Source organism: Cornus florida, unplaced genomic scaffold (assembly GCF_030987335.1).
Source record: "Cornus florida cultivar Cherokee Brave unplaced genomic scaffold, ASM3098733v1 CherokeeBrave_3.0.0_Hap2_Chr11, whole genome shotgun sequence".
Lineage (NCBI taxonomy): Eukaryota > Viridiplantae > Streptophyta > Magnoliopsida > Cornales > Cornaceae > Cornus > Cornus florida.
Window position 1 is genome coordinate 127,811,891 of NW_026775581.1, and position 23,078 is coordinate 127,834,968.

Below are 23,078 nucleotides of genomic sequence, written 5' to 3' on the forward strand. Positions count from 1 at the left end.
TATATGATCCCTAGCCATACCAGATACCACCTCTGTAAATAGCAAAAGAAACTATCTTCCATTTATCTTAGAAAATTATGGATTCACCGAAAGCATCAATCCTCTAAAGTAGCAAGTTTAATTTATTTTAGAAAATTATGATGTCCGTTTTGCAAAGCCATTACAGCATCTAATTTTACCTTCTGCAAAACCAAGCAGTGTCGATACTGTTGACGGCATTCTCATACAAACAATCGTGGAGTGTTACTGCACTGAAATAACACCTCACTGAATACACTGAAAATAAAATTCAATAAGAAGATCAATGCCATGTGAGTTGGCAGTGACAACGCGCGAGAAACACAAAAAGATAGTATGTTCAATGCAACAAAGGTTAGCATGGCTAAGGAGAGCCATTCCTGAGGGCAGAATTGTAAACAGCATCACCATCAGCCTATGTGGTATCCAAAATCAAGCCATGGCCTTCTTCTTTTCTTCCTCAAGCTGCTGTAGCTCTGCTAGCCTTTGAGCCCATGCTCTTTCCCTTGCCACTGCGGCCATCTTGCGCTCTACCCTTTTGATCATTTTCTTCCTTTTTGCTTCTTGCACCTGAGATTTTCGTTTCTTTGCTTCTGACTGTGCATAGTCAAACCCAATTCACATGAAAAATTTTAAAAAAAAATTGCATTATATCCACTATCCAGAAGCATACATTTAGAAATGAAAATCTAAGGGCAAGATATTAGCCTGAGCGTTCAGAAATGAACTAAAATAAACTCTCAAAATAGTATAGGAAAATTTACACCAAAAGAAAATTTAGAGAAAAATAAATTTGATCCAAGAATGTCCAGAACAAAACAAAACCCCCAAAAGATTGTTATGAACTAGTCCACAAGAGGAAAAATATTTCAAGTTCCTCAGAGAAGCATGCAACTAAAAAGAGAAATATGATTGAAATATCAACAAAAACCTATATGCACCCAACAAGGATTCATGATTTTTGTAGTCTACCCCAAGCAAGACAATTTTGTAGCTACGCATTCTGGTGTTCTGCCCAAGAGACTGTGCACAATTGACAGCCTACAACTAAAAAAGGGCACAGGACCATTAGACCCAACTAATTTTGGGCCGCTACCAACATCCAACTCTTAATTTTTTTTGTTTGGTCAATTTTCATTGTCTCTCCTGACCATCATGACCTGCATTTCTGTCAGTCATCCTTTCTTGCTTGAGCAACCAACTTCAATTTTAAACACTCCTTCCAATGGATTCTTTAATTAGAAAACATATCAAGCCATCTTAAATAACATTGTTCTTATTATCTTCAACTGCTACTTCTCTAACTTATCACAATGCATTATCTTTTTCCTAAACCTACAACATTTGACCAATGCATTATACAGACAAAAGTTTCAAATTTACTGATTTTTGTCAATTCTATAAATAATAAAAATAAGGATAAAGTACAGTGACACCCTCTGAGGCTTGGCATAAATATAGCCATATATAAGTTGGTCTATTTTTGGACAATAACACCCCTTTGTGAGATTTGAAAGCCAAACAAAGCCTAAAAACATGTGAAAAGCCTACTTTACCCTTCATTATTTAATTAATTTTAAGTATAAATATCAAAAAAATTAAATGACTGAATTACCCTTCTCCTCTCTCTCCTATATATATATATATATATATATATATTTTCCTAGTTGGTCCTCACACACACTTGTCTCTTCTAAGACTTGAACCCCTAACCTCCCTTTGGGAAGTAAGAGGCCGATACCGCTAGGCCACTCGCCCGTTGGTATATATATATATATATAAACCCATATTAATATATACATACATATATATATACACGTATAACGCATCTCTTCATATATATATATATATATATTTATCTTCCGCAACTCTGTTCACACCATGCTTTTGATGCACTTGGTGTCATCGTCGTAGAAGCGGAGGCAGAGGACGGTGCGATAGGAGGAGAGCTCGGAGACGGCGCACCGGGAAGAGAGCTTTCCCCGCCGATCCAGATGAGTTCAACAGTGCCGTTCACCGCCGCCTGGCACACGGGGATTTCGAGGGACAGTAAAATCACCAATTTCTCGAATCTCGAATCTCTCCACATAATCACCAGTAGCTGTTCTAGAATCTCTCTCTCTCAATCACCAATTTCACAGTCATTATTGCCTACTGTTTGGAGGAAGAACGGCCGCGGCAGCGATCGGTAGCGCAAAGCCCAAGGTCTCGACGGTGCTACTCTGGCTAGGGCTCCGCGTGGTTGCTATTGACAGCGGCGGCTAGGGCGACGGTTGTTTTGTTGTCGGCAGAGGCGATGAATTCGGAAGGCGTCGTAGGCACGCGCCACCTCCTCGGCCATGTCAAAGGTGCCTATCCATTCGCCAGTTTTTTCGATTGTCTTCCATTAGGTGGTGGTGATTAAAGAACGAGAATTGTGATTAATGGGGAAGGTTAGGTGGTGGTGGAACTTAGGGGCAGTAGGATTGTGCAGGCGGAGGGATGTGGTGGAGGTTACAGTGGTGAGTGAAGAGAGAGAGAGATAGAAGGGGTGTGCGGTGGTGGTCATGGGTGGGGATGGGGATGGCAGTTGTGACGCCGACACAGGTGGTGGTGGTGTCCGTCCGTATAGGGATTTGTTGGTGGGTTTGAAGGGAGAGGTGGTGGGTTGATTAGCGTATCAGTGGCTTGTTTGGGTTAGGGTTTGAGAGAGGAAAGAGAAGAAGAGGGTGAGGAGAGAGAGAATTTGGATTTCTCAAATGGGTTGTACCCGATAACCCATTTAAAGCTATTTGATTCAAGGGTATTTTAGTCAATTAAAAAAGGTTGTATTGCTTAAATTAATAATTTAATGTGTCCAAGGGTAATAAAGTCAATTTACCATTGTCAGGGTGTCTTTGTTAATTTTATCAAACCTGAGGGAGTGTCATTGTCCAAAAATAGGCCAACTTATATATGGTTGTCTTTATGCCAAAGCTTAGGAGGTGTCATTATACTTTACCCTAAAAATAATAATAATAATTTTGTATGGAATTAACAATACACTCAAGTACTCAACCCAACGTGACTTAATAAGAAGGGGAGATAATATTTCTTTTTCTTTTTCATTTTTTTTTTTTTTTTGGAAGGTTAACCAAACTCACACACTCATGCTTCCACTGAGGCTCGAACCTCCGACCTCCCTTTTGGAGAAGTGGGTATGTACCAGCTGGGCTATATTGCCCATTTGGTGGAGATCATATTTCTTGATTGCCCACATTCTGCAAAGTGCAAACATAACATGCCTAATAGTTCATTATTCTTTCGTAACTTGACAGTATTTGGATAATCATGTAACACTAAAAGATAACTCTTCCTCTTAACTGTCCTATCCAACTTCTATGGGCAATGCGATTTTCAGTTGCCCCTTCCCTTTGCATAATCAATCTAAGGTCACGAAAAAAGTCACATACAGATATCTTTAGATCATTATTGTTCATTGTTTCCTCATTTTAACTTTTAATTGAACTAAAGATACATCCATAGCCTAAAACTTTTAATTCTAGGATATTCCACCAAGTACCAAATAAATACTCACCTTCTACGTGGGCATCCAATCCTAATTCTGTGGGCAACATCATTTTCAATCGCTCCTTCCCCATCCATATCAATTTTTTAGTTGCACCTTTCACATGCATATCAATCCAATGTCACAAAAAAAAAGGTCACATTTGGTATTTCTTCATCATTTGCTTATTTTAAATCCAGTTTAATAAAGAATTGATGAGTTTAATTAAAGGAAATCAATATATATTTAATGGCAAAAAAAAAAAAAAAAAAAAAAAAAGCTAATCAATATATTTTGTCTCAGTCCTACTTAAGCCTTTGACTCCAATCAATACTCATTTTTCACCAAATTGTCAGCAAACAACAAAAATCATAAGACCTCCAATAACTAAAACAGCAAACTTTATCAGATTTATAAATGCTTGAAAAAATTAGCCAAATATATATATGCTTGAAAGAGTGAGTGAGCAACATATGTTTGGATAACTTAACATGCATTTGAGTGACATTGGTGTCTTAGTTTATCACTGTGAACATCTACAGCCCAATGAATAAAAATGGAGGATCCACCTAATGGATTATAAGCACATCCCACCTTCCCGCGAGAAAAAAACAGCAATATGCTTGCTGTATTGTCTAACAAATATGAGAGATAACACTAAAGTTCACTAAAACAAGCCAATGTACTCAAGCAGCAAACAGATTCCAATCAACTTTCTTGATCTAAGAAGTGAAGAGAAGGAAAGGATGATCAAAACAGTTATTGTAATAGAAAGTAAAGCAAGCTTATTAAGAAGGGGAAACAGATAACTGTCAAAAATGTGACACAAGCGAATAGAAAGGATACGATTGTTCATTCAACGATAGAATTTGACAATACAAATACCCTTCCTTGTGCACCCACTATATTCCTTCCTCCCAAGAGTGAAAAGAAAGGATAAGAGAAAGGAATCCCGATTTTTTTTTTGGTCCTCCCAATACCATTCTTCTAAAATGAAATATTATAGTCACTTTATTTTCTTCCACTGAATGTTCCTAGTTAATCAAACAAAGAAAGGAAAGACCCTTCCTTTTCATAGTGTTACATTCCCCGTCACTCCTACCTTCATTTCCTTCCAACATGGGTGCTTTGGTTTTGGTTTTTACATCCATAGGTTATGTCGGACCATGTTCTACTTCTGCCTCTAGTTCTTAGAATTATAACCAAGCTAAACCCAACTACATTAAATATATAGCACAAAATTCTTTGGAAATCAATAGGTCAATCAAACTTATGATTCTCTTTAGTCAACTCTAACATTCCTTCAGACTCAATTTTACCTTAAAAAAAAATTGACCAATTGAGCATACAGTGGTTAAGAGATGCATTCAACCTTACAATGGCTACACAAGATTGATCAGCTCAAGATTGACTGATTGAGCATACATATTTTGATACTTATGGTTCAATTACCAAAGTTCTACTCAAAAACAGGTTCCTCAGCTGAATGTTTGCTTCTTTTTTTCCTCATTCAACCTTGCATCTTCTTTAGCTTCAATAACTATCCTACAGACTCTAACTCAATGAATTGAATATAGCAATATAAAAGGTAAACAACAGTACAAACTTCTCAAAATGTGAAAATTGAAGGGAAACATGAAGGATTTAAGTGTATCCCACCAATATAAATGCACGCCGCTGCCTCCTACGCTTTCTCTCATTCCTGTTTTTGACACTGCCTTCATTCGGTTGGTTTGGAAGTATTGGCTGGCCAGGCACGTATTTAACCCAAGCATACGGTCCTGCAGATTCATAACAGCAATCAATTGTATTCAAACTTCACATTGTTGTATTCACTGAACACGAACAAATTGCCATTCATACAAAATCCAAATGATTAAGGACCGTTTCAATGCATTTCATAACATTATATTATCCTAAAGAGACGCTCTAAACCATCCTAAAACCCTAATTTAATAACAGAGATCAACCAAACATTCATGTGCAAAGAAATAAAGAACAAGAACACTCAAAACCCTAGTTTTGCCTATATACAAATGCACAAATTGAAAACAAAAATAATAATAAAGATTGAAGTGACGAACCAGGGGGTCTCAAGCTAGCCCTCTTTTTGCGAGGCTTAAGACTGGGCCGTCGCTTTGGGAATCTAGTGTCCGTTAAGCTGTGAAACGCGTTCGATGCCGGAATCCATGGAGTATGCCGATGAAGTGAGCCGAATAGGAGACGGACCTCCGGTGACGGAGACTGCGAAGTTGCCGAAAACGTCGCCGGAGAGAAAGCAAAGGTAGAACGGGAAGAAAATAGGGTTCTTGATACGGGTCGAATGATGGATCTTAGGGCTCCGAAACCCATAATTTCTTTGAGTGAGAGAGGCAGACTTTGAGGACTCCAATTGTTTCAAACGGAAAGAGAGAAGAAACAGTGAGTTGAATGCAAGGCCGGCCCTGAGATTTCAAATATTTTGAGAGGCCCTAGTTGAACTTTCAAATGTGAGGCCCTTGAGTTTCACACACTCAAAAAAAAAATTATAAGAGTGCGAAATTTTAACACGGTGTTTTCAAATTCTATAGCTAATTTAATTGTGCGTATGGGCATTATGCATTAGACAACTAACTAATAACTATAAATTTATCACCACCAACAAATAATTGTGCGCCTGTACAGTGTACATAAGACAACTAATTAATAAGTATAAATCTATCCCAACCAATAAATAATTGTGCGTCTGTGCAGTGTGCTTAAGACAACTAACTATAAATTTTTATCACCACCAAAAAATACTTGTGCGCCTGTGCAATTTGCATAAGACAACTAATTAATAACTATAAATCTATCATCGCCAATAAATAATTGTGCGCATGTGCAACGTGCATAAGACAGCTAACTAATAAGACTATATATATATATAACGCTGAACTTGTAGTACTGAAGAAGTAGTGGGACTTTTAGGTTATATGTGGCATCCACTATCATATATAGTTTTGTCTTTCACTCTTTATATTAACTACACTACACTTTGAGTGTGTTTTTTTTGGGAGCCAATTACCTGCAGTAATTGATTGATCATTGCTACAGAAGACCTGTGCAAATTAATAGAAAAAACCATTAACTTTTGTTTTGTTAAAGCCTGCTCTTGATTTCCGTGTGTTTGTACATTCTGATGCCAAGTGCTTTGACAGTATTATTAACTGAAATTCTAGCCGAGCCAACTTCATATAACATCAATAATGGTGGTATGTATCATATAAAAAAAAATAAATAAAAAAAAAAAAAAAACCCTTAGTTTGGCACTTTTAAGTATGAGCATAATTTAGAGATCGAAAAAGTTAATCATTACCTCAACCCACTAGAAGGGATCCTTAATTTTCGTGGGATTGAATGTGAAAATGCAAAAAAATTATGAGGAAAAGGGGTGTGCATGGTTGCTGCTGTTGTGAGATTGGAGTGGACTGAGGGAGAGGGAAAAAAAAAAAAAAGTACCTGCCATAGATTATGGACTCGATCACCATGAAAGACGCATGTAGAAGGCACACATTCATTAAAATACTAAGAGAACCATAATATATTCATTCAGCTTTTGATAGCCATCACACACAGTGACACACACAGAACCCTAGCTACTTTTCACTATTGGAACAAAGGTAAAGGCCCGAATCAAACGAACCAAAGTTAGAACAAATCAAATGATGAGATGTACGAAAGTAAGACTCATATATAAAAGATCGATTCATGCAAAAGGAGAGAGAAGAGAGAGAGGATGAACATACCTTGTCACCTGAGGCGATAGCTTAGGCTGCGCCCTGCGGAGTGTCGAAGTAGATTGTGTCGTCAGAAACTTGCCCTAACTTTTTTTTTTTTTTTTTTTTTGTTTTTCCATCCCCTTTGAGGCCTCTAAAATTTGAGCCCAATCCAACCAAGACTTGTCCTATATTTTTTTTTTTTTTTACATCCCCTCTAAATTTTGAGGCCCAAGGCGGTCGGCCGGCCTGGTTGAATGGCGAAGTAGAGGATAACGATGTTGCTAAAAGCGGCAACGTTTGGCAGTTTTTGTCATGATTACCAAATTCTAGATTATTGCATGGTTGTGTTATTTGTGTATGGTTTTTCCTACAATTTCCTGTGCTGTGACTCTTTTTATCACTTTCCATCAATTTCACCACTATAAGTCTATAATAGTAATATACTTGCTTTAAAATTGTAAAATTTTAAAATAATAAATTTATGGTGGTGATATATTAAAGTAAATGTGGTGAAATTGTGGAAAATTGTTACTAGTGAGGATTTGGTTTCGGATGCATACTTCATTTGATTACTTCTTCTTTTTTTCATTTATAATTTTTGTGTATTTGCATTATGTCTTGCATTACTTTATGTAAATAATTAATCACAAGCAATGAGTTAATCATATGTCCTCAACTTTTCCAAGCCGAAGTATGAAAGTTTTTACTTAATGTTGTGTTAAGTAAGAAAGAACAAAATTGGATAGAAGGATAGATGAGACATCTTATGGAAGAGACGGTGTATTTCATTCTTTTTGTTGGATTGGATAGAAGAAAAGAGAATAAACTAATAATTTAATATGTTAGTTAACAGGTAGGAAAGAGAAATTTTTAATTATTTTTACCATTTTATCCAATAATATATATAATATTGTAATTTATAGAGAATATGACTATAATTTAAAACTTGTATAGTTTACTATAGTATTAAATTAAAACTTTTATAATAGTTCACTTGTATTCCTTCATTTCTTCCGCCTATTTTTTGGTGGATGAAAATTTGCTAAAGATGAAGGATGGGTTATCATTCATATTCTCCTTTCTTTTTTTTTTGTATGATATCTACCGAACAACGGAAATTCCTTGAACAAATAAAATTTCTTCATTCCTTCCTTCCTATTTTCTATCCACACCTCTTCCTTCCTTCATTCCTACCAAAAACATCATAAAAAATGAGTAGATTTTGTTTTGTTGAATCGGAAAAAAAATTATGGAAAATTATATTTGCATGGTTTAACTAAAATGTAGTTTTACTCATAAATATGACCCTTTTTTTTTATGTTTTCTTAAATTAGAAGTATGGTGATGAATGTAACAACAAATATAAATTAAATATTATTAAAAAAAAAAAAAAACAGAATCTTTTGACTAAATTCACACAATTGTGAATTGCATAAACCACCCCTTATTTTTGGCATTATTTTGGTTTTCAAAAAAAAAAAATTAATTAATTAATTAAGGGGGTTGTTGCAAAATGCCACAAATCAATGGGTCAAATACAGTTTACACTTTCTATTTTTTGTAAAAGTAATTTATAGTCAATAGTTGTAATTGCATAGCTGGGATTGGGAACTCAACTTTAAAAAGCTATTTGTGTTGATGTTGAGATTATGGGCTGGTCGACCAACCAGTTCAGAAATAAGGATAAGGTCCACCATTATATGCCCTAAAAGCCAGGCCCAAACATTGCTGATGGTGATGGCTGAACAGATAGGAGCTATTTTGATGGCATACATACAGTGATTGGGCCAAAGCCTTACGATCAAACAGAAAAACAATGTCTCACCCAAACGTGCGTATATACGAATAACATTATATATAAAATAATGTGTATATACTATATTAACATTAAAATATATATACTTAATTAAATAAAATATATTAAATAAGAGATCTTATATGTATTAAAGTATATATTATATTATAACATTATAAATTAATACACACATTCTTATATAAACATAATATACATATATGATATCTATTATATAATATATTAGTCTTATATAAAATAAATACCAGATTATAAACAAATATTAAAATAATATTTTATTGTATATATCAAATTAAAATTTATTATATACTATTATTATATTGTAATTTTATATCTCATATTAAATTAAATTAATTATCATTACTTAATTTGTATAATACATTTTCATAAATAATCTACTACATTATATAAAATTTATAATATATAATATTTTAGATTTTAAATATTATTGATAATATACATAATATAAAGAAATTTTAATATTTAGGTTTGACCCTCCCCAAATCTTGCAATGGCTGGGGATCCATGTATTAGACTAATCAAAATAATAATAATTAATATTATAAATTCATAATTTATTGTATATAAATATATCATTAGTGATGTTTTGGATGTGTCAAATGCAGAAAATACCCTAATGTATACTTCCTGTAATACTTTCAACCCTTATTTGAAAAAGTATGCTAATACCCCTTATTCTTTTTATATTATGCAGAAACACTACTCAAATATAAATCTGACATAAGGTAATATTGTAATATCCATTTTGCCCTTTTACTTTTTCAAAAATGTCAAAAGGGGTGTGTATGCTAATAATCTCATATAAATTAAAGAGTGTTATGTGCCGCCTTTAAGATTTTTATCTCACCTTTCTAAAAAATATCTCTATATATTTTCCCTAATAGTCTATTATTCATTCTCTGAATCGAGAATTATATATTTTTTAGAACTTAATGTCATCCATAAGTTAGAAAGTTCTAATATATATGTGTATTTCTTTTATTGGTCAAATAGAGATGAAAAAAAACATCTCAAAAGAAAAAAAAAAATTTCTCACACTTGTCAGATTAATAGAAAATATATCACATGGAATCAAAACCTAAGTTCTTTTTATAATTATAAAAAAGAAAAAATTTATTCCTAATTAAAATTTCATACAGTTACCATTTTTTATTAAATATATAATTAAAAAAATTAAATTAAATATAATTATTCATTATATATATAATATACATTTAAATTTTCACAAATATATATATATATATAATTCTTTAAATAGAAAAAAAAAAAGGGGGGGTGTTCGAATTTAAAACAACCAACAGTTTTTAGGATAAAATGTATAAAACACCTCTATAGTATGTTTATAATGCATATTACACCCCTTGTATGCTAAATAACGTCATTTCGTTTTGTGTCCATTTTCATCATTTCATTAAATAAGCATTTTTAAACAATATATAAAATATATATATAAGGGTAATTTAGGCAAACTCAACCCGAAATGTATACCTATTTGCACAAATTAAAATTTCAAGAGTATTTTCTGCCCATAATAAGCTTTCTACACTTGACTCTGAAAAGAAGTGGTCCTCGGTCTGTTGGTAAAGTGAATTAGTGTTGCATGAACGTACATGAGTTGTGGCCTGTTGAATGGTCCCTTTTGAAATTAATGAGATCACAAACCGTAAGAAGGCAGCAACCGCCATGCAATGATATCTACTCGCAATGTTGTCTCACTTGCACAACACAAACAAAGCAGGCACTCATGCTCATCCATCATGTATACGTACAATTTTTTTACTAAACTGGAGTGTGCAACAACTTATATATATATATATATATATATATATAAAAGTTGTTGCACACTCCAGTTTATATATATATATATATATATATAATGGTTTCTCGTGCTTAGGTTTGGGTGTTAGTTACTTTCTTTATACAAGTTTATAAAGATTTGTGATCATATCAAGTTTTCCAATAACAAAACCAGGAAACAAAATTATACCAGCGGTGATTCGCCTGTCTTGTAAAGCGGGTCAGATGAGCTCACCCATGTATACTTAATGTGGTGAGAATTATGAGCTCTTCTACATATAGTCATAATCGTATAGATGCAGTGGTTTGGTCAACCGTTAATTTATAAGGGATTATTAGTGCTAATGATTCATATTTACTGGTATTTAACGGTGTTAAAGTCTCATACTTTTGAAAAAATAAAGTTGACCAAAATGTTGATGTAGATATGAAAAAATACTGTTTACCTTCCGGGGGGTACTCAATATAATTTGAAGCTTTAGGCAAAAAAAAAATCTTTAATATTTCAAAAAAATCTTTAATAGAATAAAAGTTCATTCAAAATCTTGTGACGGAGTTAGATTGTAAATTGTAGGAGTGGAGAAGATGAAAAAAAAATAATAATAATATAATGAGAGGAGAAAAAATATGTGAGGAATAAAATAAAATAAAATAATGAATATAGAAAGTTTCACGAGTCCCACCACAATGGATAATATTTATGATTGTTATAATGATAACGAGAAGTAATATATGTATATATGTTTGTATACGCTCATGTAATAAGGATGACATTTAAAAATAATAATAATAATATAAATATAGAAATATTTTGGGCCTAATATTGAATTTCTCTATTGATTGAGGTTTAATAATGGAAGAAAATAAGTTATTTAGGTAACTTACAATATATAAAGGAAAAAAAAAAAAAAAAAAAGTTTGGGGGCCTAGAAAAAAAAAAAATGGGGTAATAAACAATAGAAATATTTTAGATCACTATCAAATCCCTCTATTTGTTATTGTTTAATAATTAATATAATTATTTTAAGAAAGTTATATAATATATAAAGAAATGAAAAGTTATGAGGCCTTCTTATTAGCTTGGGCCTAAGTCATGATCGAGTCACCCTGTTTATCCTCACTTAGGTACCACTTTTAGATATATAGGTATTACTTTTTGTATATGGAGGCACCACTTTTTTTGCATCAGGTAACACTTTTATTTAGGACATATAGGTATCACTTTTATTTACATAGGTATCACTTTTCACATAGGTATCACTTTTTTTTGCTATATAAAAAGTGGTATCTAATGACAAAAAATGGTATCTAATGACAAAAAGTGATACCTGTATGCACAAAAAGTGATATCTGTATGCACAAAAAGTGATACCTATGTGCCTAAAAATGGTACTTTAGTGAAGATAAATAATATTTTTTTATGTCTTTATTTTTTCGAAATTATGAAATTTTGACTTCATAAAATAGTAAATATGAATTATTAGTACCCTTTATATGTAATAATCCCAATTTATAAATTACTAAATTAATAAGATGACCTCCATGTTTAACGGTTATAATTGTTAAATTAACTACTTGGGCATGTCAGGCATGTGTGTGGATATATTTATTATTTACCTAGTGGAGAAAAGCAAATAATAATAAAATAAATAAAAATTTAAGCTTTTCAACTACATATTCTACTCAAGAAAGTACTATAACATTCGTACTATTGATCCCAAAAATTGAATTCAATACTCTACTCGAGAGGAAATTTATTTATTTTTTTAACCTTGGTAAGAAATGCATAAGTTCACTTTGTTCCTATGAAAACAAAAACCTCGAATCTTCTACGAAATTACCGCCCACGAAGATGGAATCATTATTGTCACTAATGGTTATGAGTAATTTTTGTTGTGAGATTCTAGAATGGTGTCATTTTATCTTGACCTAGATCCTTAATAATGCCTTTATAAATCTTCTCTCTATTCAATAATGATGTTAATCACACCTATTTCTCTTTTTATAACAAAAGTTTGTGCTGGGTAATGTTGACATTGAGTACTTGAAATCCGGAAGGTCCCGTTGGAACATTAAAAAAATGGAGAATTTAATCTACTTTATTCCAATGGTTTTGATGAGCAAACAAAAAGTGACTAACATTAATTGAAGAAGGAGAAGATAAATATATATGAAATTATATCATAATAATCTCATATATATATATATATATATATATATATATAAAGGGTAAAGGGTAAAGGGTAAAAACATCTGGGCCCCAAAGTTGAGGAGACTGTCATGGTAATCACATGCATTCCCCCAAAAGAGTACTAAATGGGTCGTGTAAATGAAGGGATGACAATATATTGCAATGGCGTGCATAGCCCTAATGAATTGGCTTCCCTTCTTTAGTGGCCTTATTTATGGGGTTGGTACCACACTCTTAATTGGTCTAATCCGTTAGTTGATCATCACTTTAGCAAGCTTATCTTCTCATACCTACATTTTCTTAGAGATAATGAATGACACTTGAACTATCAATATGCACCATGAGTAGCTTATCTTCTTAAACCTACATTTTATTTTATTTTATTTTATTTATTTATTTTTTTTTAATTCGAGTAGATGTCCCCGTCATCTTATTCTCATTTATGCTCCGTGTGGTGAGAAAAATTAAAATTCTCATATAAATGAGACATCTATGGAGAAAATATGTTTTTATTCTCCTATTTTAATTAGTTTGAATAGAAGAGAATTAAATGGATGATATTTTTATTTTATTAATATACTAATAAATATATAAATTAAAATAATAAAATAAAGATAAATAAGATGAATTAGTCATCATTAATGGTTCACAAATTTTCGTTTTAATAGATTGCCTAAATAACATCTACCTCTCTTTTAATTCAAATATAATAGCATCTCATCTAGTGCACATTTGGGTAACATTGGCCTACCCTGTCAAAAAATCTGACATTCTTTTTAGTTAATGCCATGTTCAAAATTTACCTAAAACCCGATAGTGTTCTTAGAAATCATGAAAATGTTATTTTGTCCATATATTGAATTAATTAAAGTACAATAGGTACAGTAGTCACTTAACACATTCGAGTCAAATTCAACACTGACAGGAGAGGTCAGTATTATTTTTGAAATCATAAAGAGGTACTTGTAATTTAGGTAAACTATGGGGATGTAAGAGTAATTATCCCAAATTTAAATTACAATATTACCCTTTATAATTATTAGATAAACACAATATTAGCAAGGGAGGGGATATTCACACCCTACTTCTCTACACTTACACCACCTTCTTAAAGGAAGGAACACTTCTATCCCTAACTTTATAAATAAATACATATTTTTTAGAAAACCACAATTACCCTTTCAGTTATGGAAATATATTTTTGTCTCCCCCTCTCTCTCCCCTATTAAAGTTTCTATCTTCTTCATTCAATTTAGGCATTGTAAAATTATGTAGCCATATAGCTACGGACTAAATATCAATTTCAGAAAGGAAAAAAGGAAAGAAAAAAAAATACTTATAATAGCAACCTAAATGACAGCGAAAAAATAAGTTACAGTTAATAAATGCATATGATATGTGGAAGAAATAGATGTTATACTCATTGTTATTGAATTAGAGTGGTGTGTCAACATCTCTTCTTTTTTCATTTTCCTCTCTTATTAGTCTCCACACACTCACAATGTCTTACTATCTTTTTTTGTCAATAATTTTCACCATTTTGTCACTAAATTTAGCACTAATCTATCATTATAATAATTTTAGTTGTGTAAATTCTCTTCTCATTGAATTAAGGAGGTTGCTTAAAGTGCATTAATTAAGTACTTATCAAGCCTTGAGGATCTCAACAAGGCCTTCTTTCACCCGGCCCTAACCAAAAACAACAGGAAACAGTTTAGGTGGAGGATGATGTTGAAAGGCTTCAGATGTCCATCTTCAAAGAAATCTTAAAAACTTTGTTCTTACCTTTAATTGCTAAAAACGGGGCCACTAAAGTTTAAGAATGCCTTTTGGAGATACATTTTTTTTTTTTATCAATTTCCACATTATATTCTCCTCTTTCCACATAGGCCGCCTAGCTGATTTAAAGCGTAAGTAAAATGTTGTGGAAATTGAAAAAAAAAAAAAAAATGGAAGTGAGGGAATATTTGAAAACAAAACCCTAATTGTAATGTGGATGTGTATTTGAGAGCAAAAATAATAAAAAATAAATAAATAAAATAAAAAATGCTTTAGACCATATCCAAGGAAATCATATCATCTCCTTTTGGTCATTAACTTTAAAGAAAAAGGAAAATGTAGTATAAGTGTTAAAAAGTGTAGGATTTAATTTCACGGGCACTATGTAATACTTTGTATATTTATAAAATTAATGGGCAAGCTTGGCCATGGGAGCTTTTTTGAAAAAATAATAATTTTAGGACATCACCATGCAATAATTTACAAATTATATAGTTATATATTTGAAAAAAGGTTTAGCATGCTAATCGGCCAGAGACACTTACCAGTGGACCTAACTTGGCTCCATTAAGATCTCATTTATCCTTTCTTCTTTTCTTTCTAGACCAAACCATGTAGTTCAATGGATGTAAAATGGTGAGATGGAGGGATAGTTCATCTCTCCTTCGTAGAGCATTTCTCTTCCCTCCTACCAAGGAAGTGTTAGGTCTATGGATTTTAAAACTCACCTTCTTTAATGGAGGTCGTGACAGAATATTATTAAATAATGACAAGTGTATAAGTTAAAACGATATAATAAAAAAATTTAAAATTAAGAAAAAAAAACAGAAAAAAAAAGGTAAAAGTATAACATAGATGTGGTACAAATTACAAGTCAAAGGAACCAAAACTGAGATCCAACAGAGATCCTCTGTTACTCCATGCCGTTTGCATTGTACCTCTTCCCCTCGACTTTAGTAAATGACCAGGCATTCTCGATGCACGTGACAAAATCCTTGTTCTTCTGCAACCTCCACTCAAGTAGATGAATGGTTTGGATGACAAATTCCTCATTCTCGCCGGGCTCGCCTCGCCCCATCACGTTTATAGCAGGGATAGGAATCATTTTAACTAAATCGGAATGAAGATGAAGGCAATTTATCAATTCCCACCGGGTCAGGGGCGGGGATGGGGTAAACCCACTCCACTTCGATTAGGTGTGAAGTTACTAATATATCTTTATATATAGTAATTTATTACTAAATTAGATTTATTATATATATGAAAATAAGTAAAAATATGTTTCTTTTAATAAAAAAAAAATTATGAGGCCGGGGGCGGATATGGGGATTCTACCAAAATTTTAAGCAGAGATGGGGAATGAAAAATGCATCGGGGATGGGGATGGGAATGGAATCCGTGCCCCCCCTGTCCCATTGCCAACCCTATTTGGACAGTTACTAAGGTGCAACAATCCACAACAGTCTTTATTCACACACATACACAAGCATAACACGGTACTATGGTGGCAATTTGTGTTAATAGGTTATAATCATGTCATGTTGAAGGATATTTTACTAAATACGTAAATATAAACCCGAACTATTTAATAATCGTATTAGAAACCCTCAAGACTAACTCAACATGTTTATTAAACGAGTTAACGTGTTAAACCGTTTAATGACGTGTTTATCAAAATAAAAAAATTAATATTTAATCAAATAATAAATACTATAAAATTTTTGTCACAAGTACTCCAAATATTCAAAATAAAAAGAAAAATGATAAGGCGTAATCAAGGTTAATGTTGGAATGACTCAATTATTTATAGTAATTGGGTTTAAATAAATAACATAATATATATGTCATATTCACGATTATAATATGTTAAGTTGAAAGGGTTACATAAGTTGAACCCTTTAACCCGACACGATTAAGTTCGTGTCAATTCGTTTATAACCTAGACTCATTTAAGGTCAATCAAAACCCGCTTATAAAATAAGTTTCCCTTGTTTAATTGCAAGGAATTATGAAGTATTTATCCTCATCCTTAGCCCAAAATTGGAGATATCATCGTAATTAAAAAAAAAAAAAACTCTTATTCCATTCTATTCAACCAAACAAAAAATAAGTGGTATCATATTTATTTATATATGTATATATATTTACAGATATGCCTGATCCGTCTGTCCCGCACTCTTACATTCATTTTTCGTTCCTCCTGCCAAATGGCGCATGAGAATTTAATTCTTTCTGTCTTTTTTAAAAATTATAAATCAAACGCTTTTATATTCTGAAATACTCCGTAAAACAATACCTATAAAATTTAACCAACTGTTGCTTACTTGTCATAATTAAAAAAATTCTAATATATATATATATATATATATATATTTGATAGATTATAATTTTTGATATGACTGACCTTAACATTTTGGTATGCTTGGCTATGAACTTCCTTAATGGGGTGAATTAGTCCTTATGTGCAGGATGGAGGTCCACTACTTACAAGATATATATCGCGTATATGAAACTGCATACAAACTTCTCTTTGGATTCTATTTTCATCTTTAGTTTCGATGGAAAAAAAAAAAAAAAAAAAAAAAAATCAATCACTATCATTTATAAAATTTCACAAATATCATCATACAGCAATTATTGTAAAAAAGCTTGTAATTTTCTTAAAAGAATACAAATATATATATATATATATATATATATATATATATATATTATACTACTATTTATCCTATATTCCACTTTGGATGAGTAAGTCTTAAAAGTAATTCTTTCTATTAGTCAAATGTACTTTTTGATATTAAAGTAGGAAGCAATTCTTATTCAATTAACAATCCATAGTTATCCCTTAAGCATTCAAACTATTTAATTTTGAAATGAACAAGAAGAACCAGTAGAGTTAGAAACTTTCTCCTTATTTTTCTTTGTTGCTCTTATCATTAATCCTAATATTTTTATTTCAGCTACATAAATCACATATTTTTGTCTACTTTCTAACCCTAACATTAGATTACATATATAATATAGTTGGCCTAAAAACAATTTTATAACAGTTTCTTTTCTGTCAGAGATTGAAAGCATCACACCCGCGTCATGAAATTTCAACTAATTTACAAAAATTAGTTGAAATTTTCTCTAATTCTAAAACACTAATTTGATTAACTTATTTGATATTCATTTATTTGCTAATTTGCTCTAATTCTATTTAAAACATAGTCTATATAAACGACTATTTTTAGTGAATCTAAAAACAAGTTTAAGTAAATTATTTTAAACTAAGGAGAAGGAATAGATAATATGTACGGTTGGCTCATCCAAGTTATATATGCAGAACACGCGTTCTATATGCATAACATTATAAATATGTACAATTTAGATGAACTCGATATACGACCGGCCGACGCACGCAAGAAAAAAAAAAATAGAGAAAAAAAATAATAAAAAAAAAAAACTTGCTCTATATGAATATATAGTTAAATCCACGCGCTTACCGGGACGATGATAGGTTATAAACCTCGTGGGGGGAATATAGTGGCCTAGTCGGGGCAAAAGAAACGGTAAAAGTGAGTAATAGTACCGACGGATTTAGAACTCCCACCGACGTTAACGGAATCAGGATCTCGAGAGTCAAAAAGCTAGAAAAAGAAGGTGACGGCGAGTAACGGTACCGTACGGGTCATCTATAAATACGAACGGTGATTGTGTTAGTGGCAATTATGACGCCACGTGCACCGTGCTTTTCATGGGCCCCACTACTCCTGTCCTGTGCTTCCCGCCATCTTCTTTCACGTGTACCCTCACCAAACCACCCAATCACACGTCAGGTCGCTCGTGTCGCTTTCTCTCCCTTGTCCTGTCTTCGCCATTAATTAAACCAAATCAATTTTAGAGTAAATAACATTGCCATTAATTACTCAGTATTTGTTTAACCTTTCTTTTCTTTTTTCTTTTTTCTTTTTTTTGGCTTCATTTTTCTTGTTTTCCTCTCTTTGTTTTCTCTTCCCTCCCTCTAATGGCGCCAAAATTTTGTTTTCCTCTCTTTATTTTCCCTTTCCTCCCTGTATGGCGCCACGTTATAAATTTGTAATAATAAAGTTACGGCATTCTTTCTTACTTTTTTCCTTTATTATTTGCGTTGGTTTACAACATTCAACCATCAATTATAGGTAAAGATACTAAGATCTTTAATTGTATAGACATACCAGATAGTTGGGGACATAGTTTTGGTGAATTACTAAATGATAAGTAAGTAAATTTGTTAATTTTGTTCAACGTACGTAAATCATGCATCTTGTATTAAAAAAACTGTCACATGAACCGCATTAGCCATACTTGTGCATAGCGATAAGGCAATGCCTATTTTGTCCACATATATATGTACTAGTATATGTGTGTGTGGGTGTGCATTGTTCATGTATTTATTCAACGTTGCATTATCCCCAATCAGTAAATAAACCCTACAAGTGCATAAAAATGTATAAAAGTAATGAATCTTAGACATGAGAGGGCCCAGAAATATACATCTACATATACATATACATATACATATACATATACATATATTCTCCAGTGCTTTATTAAGTTTGTGGTAGGGTTCTCAATTATGCAAAGGCAAAAATACCGTAAAGAGAGAAACTGACTGAATGAATGTTATGTAGAATGAATGCGAAGATAACATTGGGACACCTTTAGATGCTTAAAAAGTTGGCCGTTGATGACATGATATGATTAGGACACATTTATATATGGTGCTAATTTAATAACAATTAAATAATTTGTGTTACATAATTTCAACAAAAGCATAATGGCCCATTTGGACTAAGCTTAATTACTTTTTGATGAGAAAGTGGGAATGCTCTACTCTACATGTGAGAAAGTGAAACGGGGAGTGTACTCCCCAATTGGTGGTCATGTCTGATGGTACTTTATGCTTTTACATAACAAATATATGTATCTATAATTCTATATATGTATTAATAGATTAGGTGTGGTAGGATCTTTTAAGAGTATTTCTTGTGGACCGACACAATTTGAGTTTACAAAATCATTTTTACTGTTGGAACTGAATTTATAATGCTTAGAGAAAAAAAAGGACGTAGTTGTGGTACTCTTTCAGTCTAAAAGGGTGATAGAGATACTTCGTTGTAGAGAAGGGGGACCCCATTATGTGAAATTGTAACATTAGTAGGGTTTCAATAATTCAATATAATTTGTGTAATTTTATGTCAGCTCGGCCTCTCGTGGACATAACGTGTCCTTGGACTGGTTGATTTTTCAAGTCAAATTATTCAAATCTTGCAATCACACCACTAAAGTAAATGGATAAAAAGACCGCAATGCTTGTTCGTAAGATTTAATTAAAGTATTTTTATTTCAAATAATTAGTTTCGATTTTATATTAGCGAATAAACAATCTAGAGTTGATTTAAAATGTCAGAATTCATCATTAATCTTTTCTACAATTGCTGAAGAAAATTAGAGGTGAAATTGTTCTAAAATAACTTACTTCAATTTGATATTACCACTACTCACAGTCTCTGGGCCTATCAGAATTGTCAGTAGTGACAATGTCTAGAGTAGGTTAGACTACAAACTTTCTAAATAATAGTGAGGGTTATATATCTAATCTAGGTACCAAACAACCAACCAAAACATCAATGACGAGCACATGCCCCTCACTTAAAAAAAAAAAAAAACAACAAAAAATCGTCCTGAATAATTTGGTCACTAATGTATTGATTAATGTTAGTGACCATAATATATCCTAAATTTGCGGTGTAGGTGGAAGTGGATGAAGAAATGAGATTAGATTTAAGGGAGTAGGAAGAAGACCCCTCCACTACCAGTGTCTCAGGACTCTCCCTTTGTGCCCATTCTTTCCCCCATTCAGAAGAAACAAAGAGACAAAGTAATAACAACTACTGTACTTCAAACCTCAAAACCACCACTACCAATTGATATCACTTTAGGGGTGCGGATTTGGCGGGTAGATTTGGGCCGGTTAATGTACCAGCATTGCTCCATTTTACAATGTACATTGTTCTCTTTCTACGTTATAAATAAATGACTATAAAAAAACACATATAAATGAAATTGGTCTTAAAATATCGCTGTTGATTTTACTACATACACTCTTTTATTACTTTAAAGTTTAAAGACATTTTCAAATTTTAGCTAAAGTCATTTTTTATATTTATTCTAGCTGAACTTACTTTGACTCTTTATATTATACTTAAATATTCTCATTTTGGCTACTTAAATATGTTGCTTTTATGATCTTTTTAATCACCAATACTCAGCTTTGCATAAATTTTAGCTAAAGTCATTTTTTATATTTATCAAACAAAATAATTAAAAAAAAAAAAAAAACTCTTCCCTACATTTTTATATTGATCATTAATTATCAAATCATGTTGTTGTAAAATTATATAATTTCCTTTATATTTTAACCTAAATCATAACTTTACTATCCTGAATTTATGAAACCACACAAACAGTGGACTGAATTTAATGAGTTCTCTAGCATCCTTGGAGAAGAAAAAAAAATTGCGGTAATAAGGAGCATATCTCCATTGTTATTGTTGGGTGGGGTTAATTGGGATAAGACGCCTTCTTAGTATGGGAGAGGTCCAACACAAAATTCAGTGTTTGAAATTATATTATCACTAATAAATTTTATCTGTCAATTTTGTCATAATTACTGAATTTTGCGCTGTATCTCTCCTTTTTCGGATTTTAGTTGACAATCAAAACCATTGTTTTGATTCTATCTATAATTATGACGACATAAATCTGGTGCAGTTGGACAATTAATGCCATAAAGTCTCTGCAACAACAAAACAGGAAAATAGTAATTACGTAAAATTTAAAGAAAATGATAGAACAGAAATACTGCAGTACACTTGTGACTTTGCGAATATATAAATATAAATAATACTATATATATATATGTATAGAAAAAAGAAAAAAGAAAAAAGAAAAAAAGTACTAGTATCAAAGATTGCAGGTCACATGGAAATGGTAGCGTGGGCCATGTTTGGAGAAAGTCACTTCCCCAAACAAAACAAAAGCAGCAAATGAGGGAGGCTTCCTCCATCTAATATTTTCTTTTCCATTATTTTAATATATACTACGTATTACTAAGCAGCAAAACAATCTGACTTAATCATGTTGTCCAACAAAGATTGATGTTACTGATTGTGATTTGAAGATGCCACGTTGCCCTAATTGTTCCTGGAAAAGTAAGAGGAAGGTTCCATTATTTATTATTAAATTTTTTTTTTTTTTTTTTTTTTGTGGTAAGTTAAAATAATTGGTCCATCACGTACCCTAGGTCCCTACGCAGTCTTTGTCGACCATAACCAAATTATTTGAATGACAACATTATTAGTACAATGTTATAAATACATGTTAATGATATATTTAAAATTAAATGAATCAGTACCATATATTTGTTTGGGGTTCTTATGAAATTCAAGAGGTGTTAGGTCAATAAAAGATAAAATGAATTTATTTCCGCATATTGAACTAGGTTTTGAAAATTGAGATCCAACAAGTTTAATTGAGATTGGACATGGTATGACCTTATTTTTCTAAGTTTGGACTTCATTATTACATCTAATTTTAAAACCACCCAATTTGACAATTCTTATGAGATCGGTCTCGGGTCCATCTTAGATTCTAGGTGTAACTAAAATATTGATTAAAATCCTTAATATAATAATAACTATATTACTATATTTTATAATATCAATACAGGTACTTTAATGATATGAAATTAGTACAGTATCTTTGACTACTGTATTTTTATGTTCTTTTATGTATATATGCCTTCATTTTAAGTCAAATTAATTGATAATATATTAAAGCTTGGTTTTGAATTTTTAACCTATTACAGTCTAAATAAAAATGATTAATTTGGATTATCCATGAATTGCATGCACTAAATAAGTAAATATGTATTTCTACATGACACTAAAATATGAATGAGTCTCACCACTTATATTTTCTCCCCAAGGACAAATTGAAGGCTTTTGACTTGTATATAAATAGGTAAAGTGCCACAAAAAAAAAAAAAAAAATTGCAATTAGGAAAAAAGGAAATGCGAAAAAACATTGTTGTTACAAATTACGGAGTACTCCTTAACTGTTAATTTTAATCATATTTTTTTATTAAAATTCCAAAATACTCTTAAT

At 31.9% G+C, this 23,078-nt stretch overlaps 1 protein-coding gene across 5 annotated transcripts; it reads right to left on the reverse strand.

Moving 5' to 3' along the window:
* Nucleotides 1-99: 99 nt before the first annotated feature.
* LOC132286987 (uncharacterized) lies at nt 100-7,451 on the reverse strand. Of its 5 annotated transcripts, none has more exons than XM_059789443.1 (4): nt 7,312-7,451; nt 5,629-5,930; nt 5,204-5,325; nt 100-615 (listed from the first exon to the last, which is right to left on the reverse strand). In XM_059789443.1, the coding sequence occupies exons 2-4, from the start codon at nt 5,894-5,896 to the stop codon at nt 451-453; spliced, it is 555 nt and encodes a 184-aa protein (XP_059645426.1). In that variant the 5' UTR covers nt 5,897-5,930; nt 7,312-7,451; the 3' UTR covers nt 100-450. The 5 variants fall into 5 exon arrangements, with proteins under 5 accessions (XP_059645426.1, XP_059645424.1, XP_059645425.1 ...); XM_059789441.1 differs by having other exon boundaries at nt 5,629-6,015; nt 7,312-7,439; XM_059789442.1 differs by having other exon boundaries at nt 5,629-5,988; nt 7,312-7,422.
* Between the last annotated feature and the right edge of the window lie 15,627 nt (nt 7,452-23,078).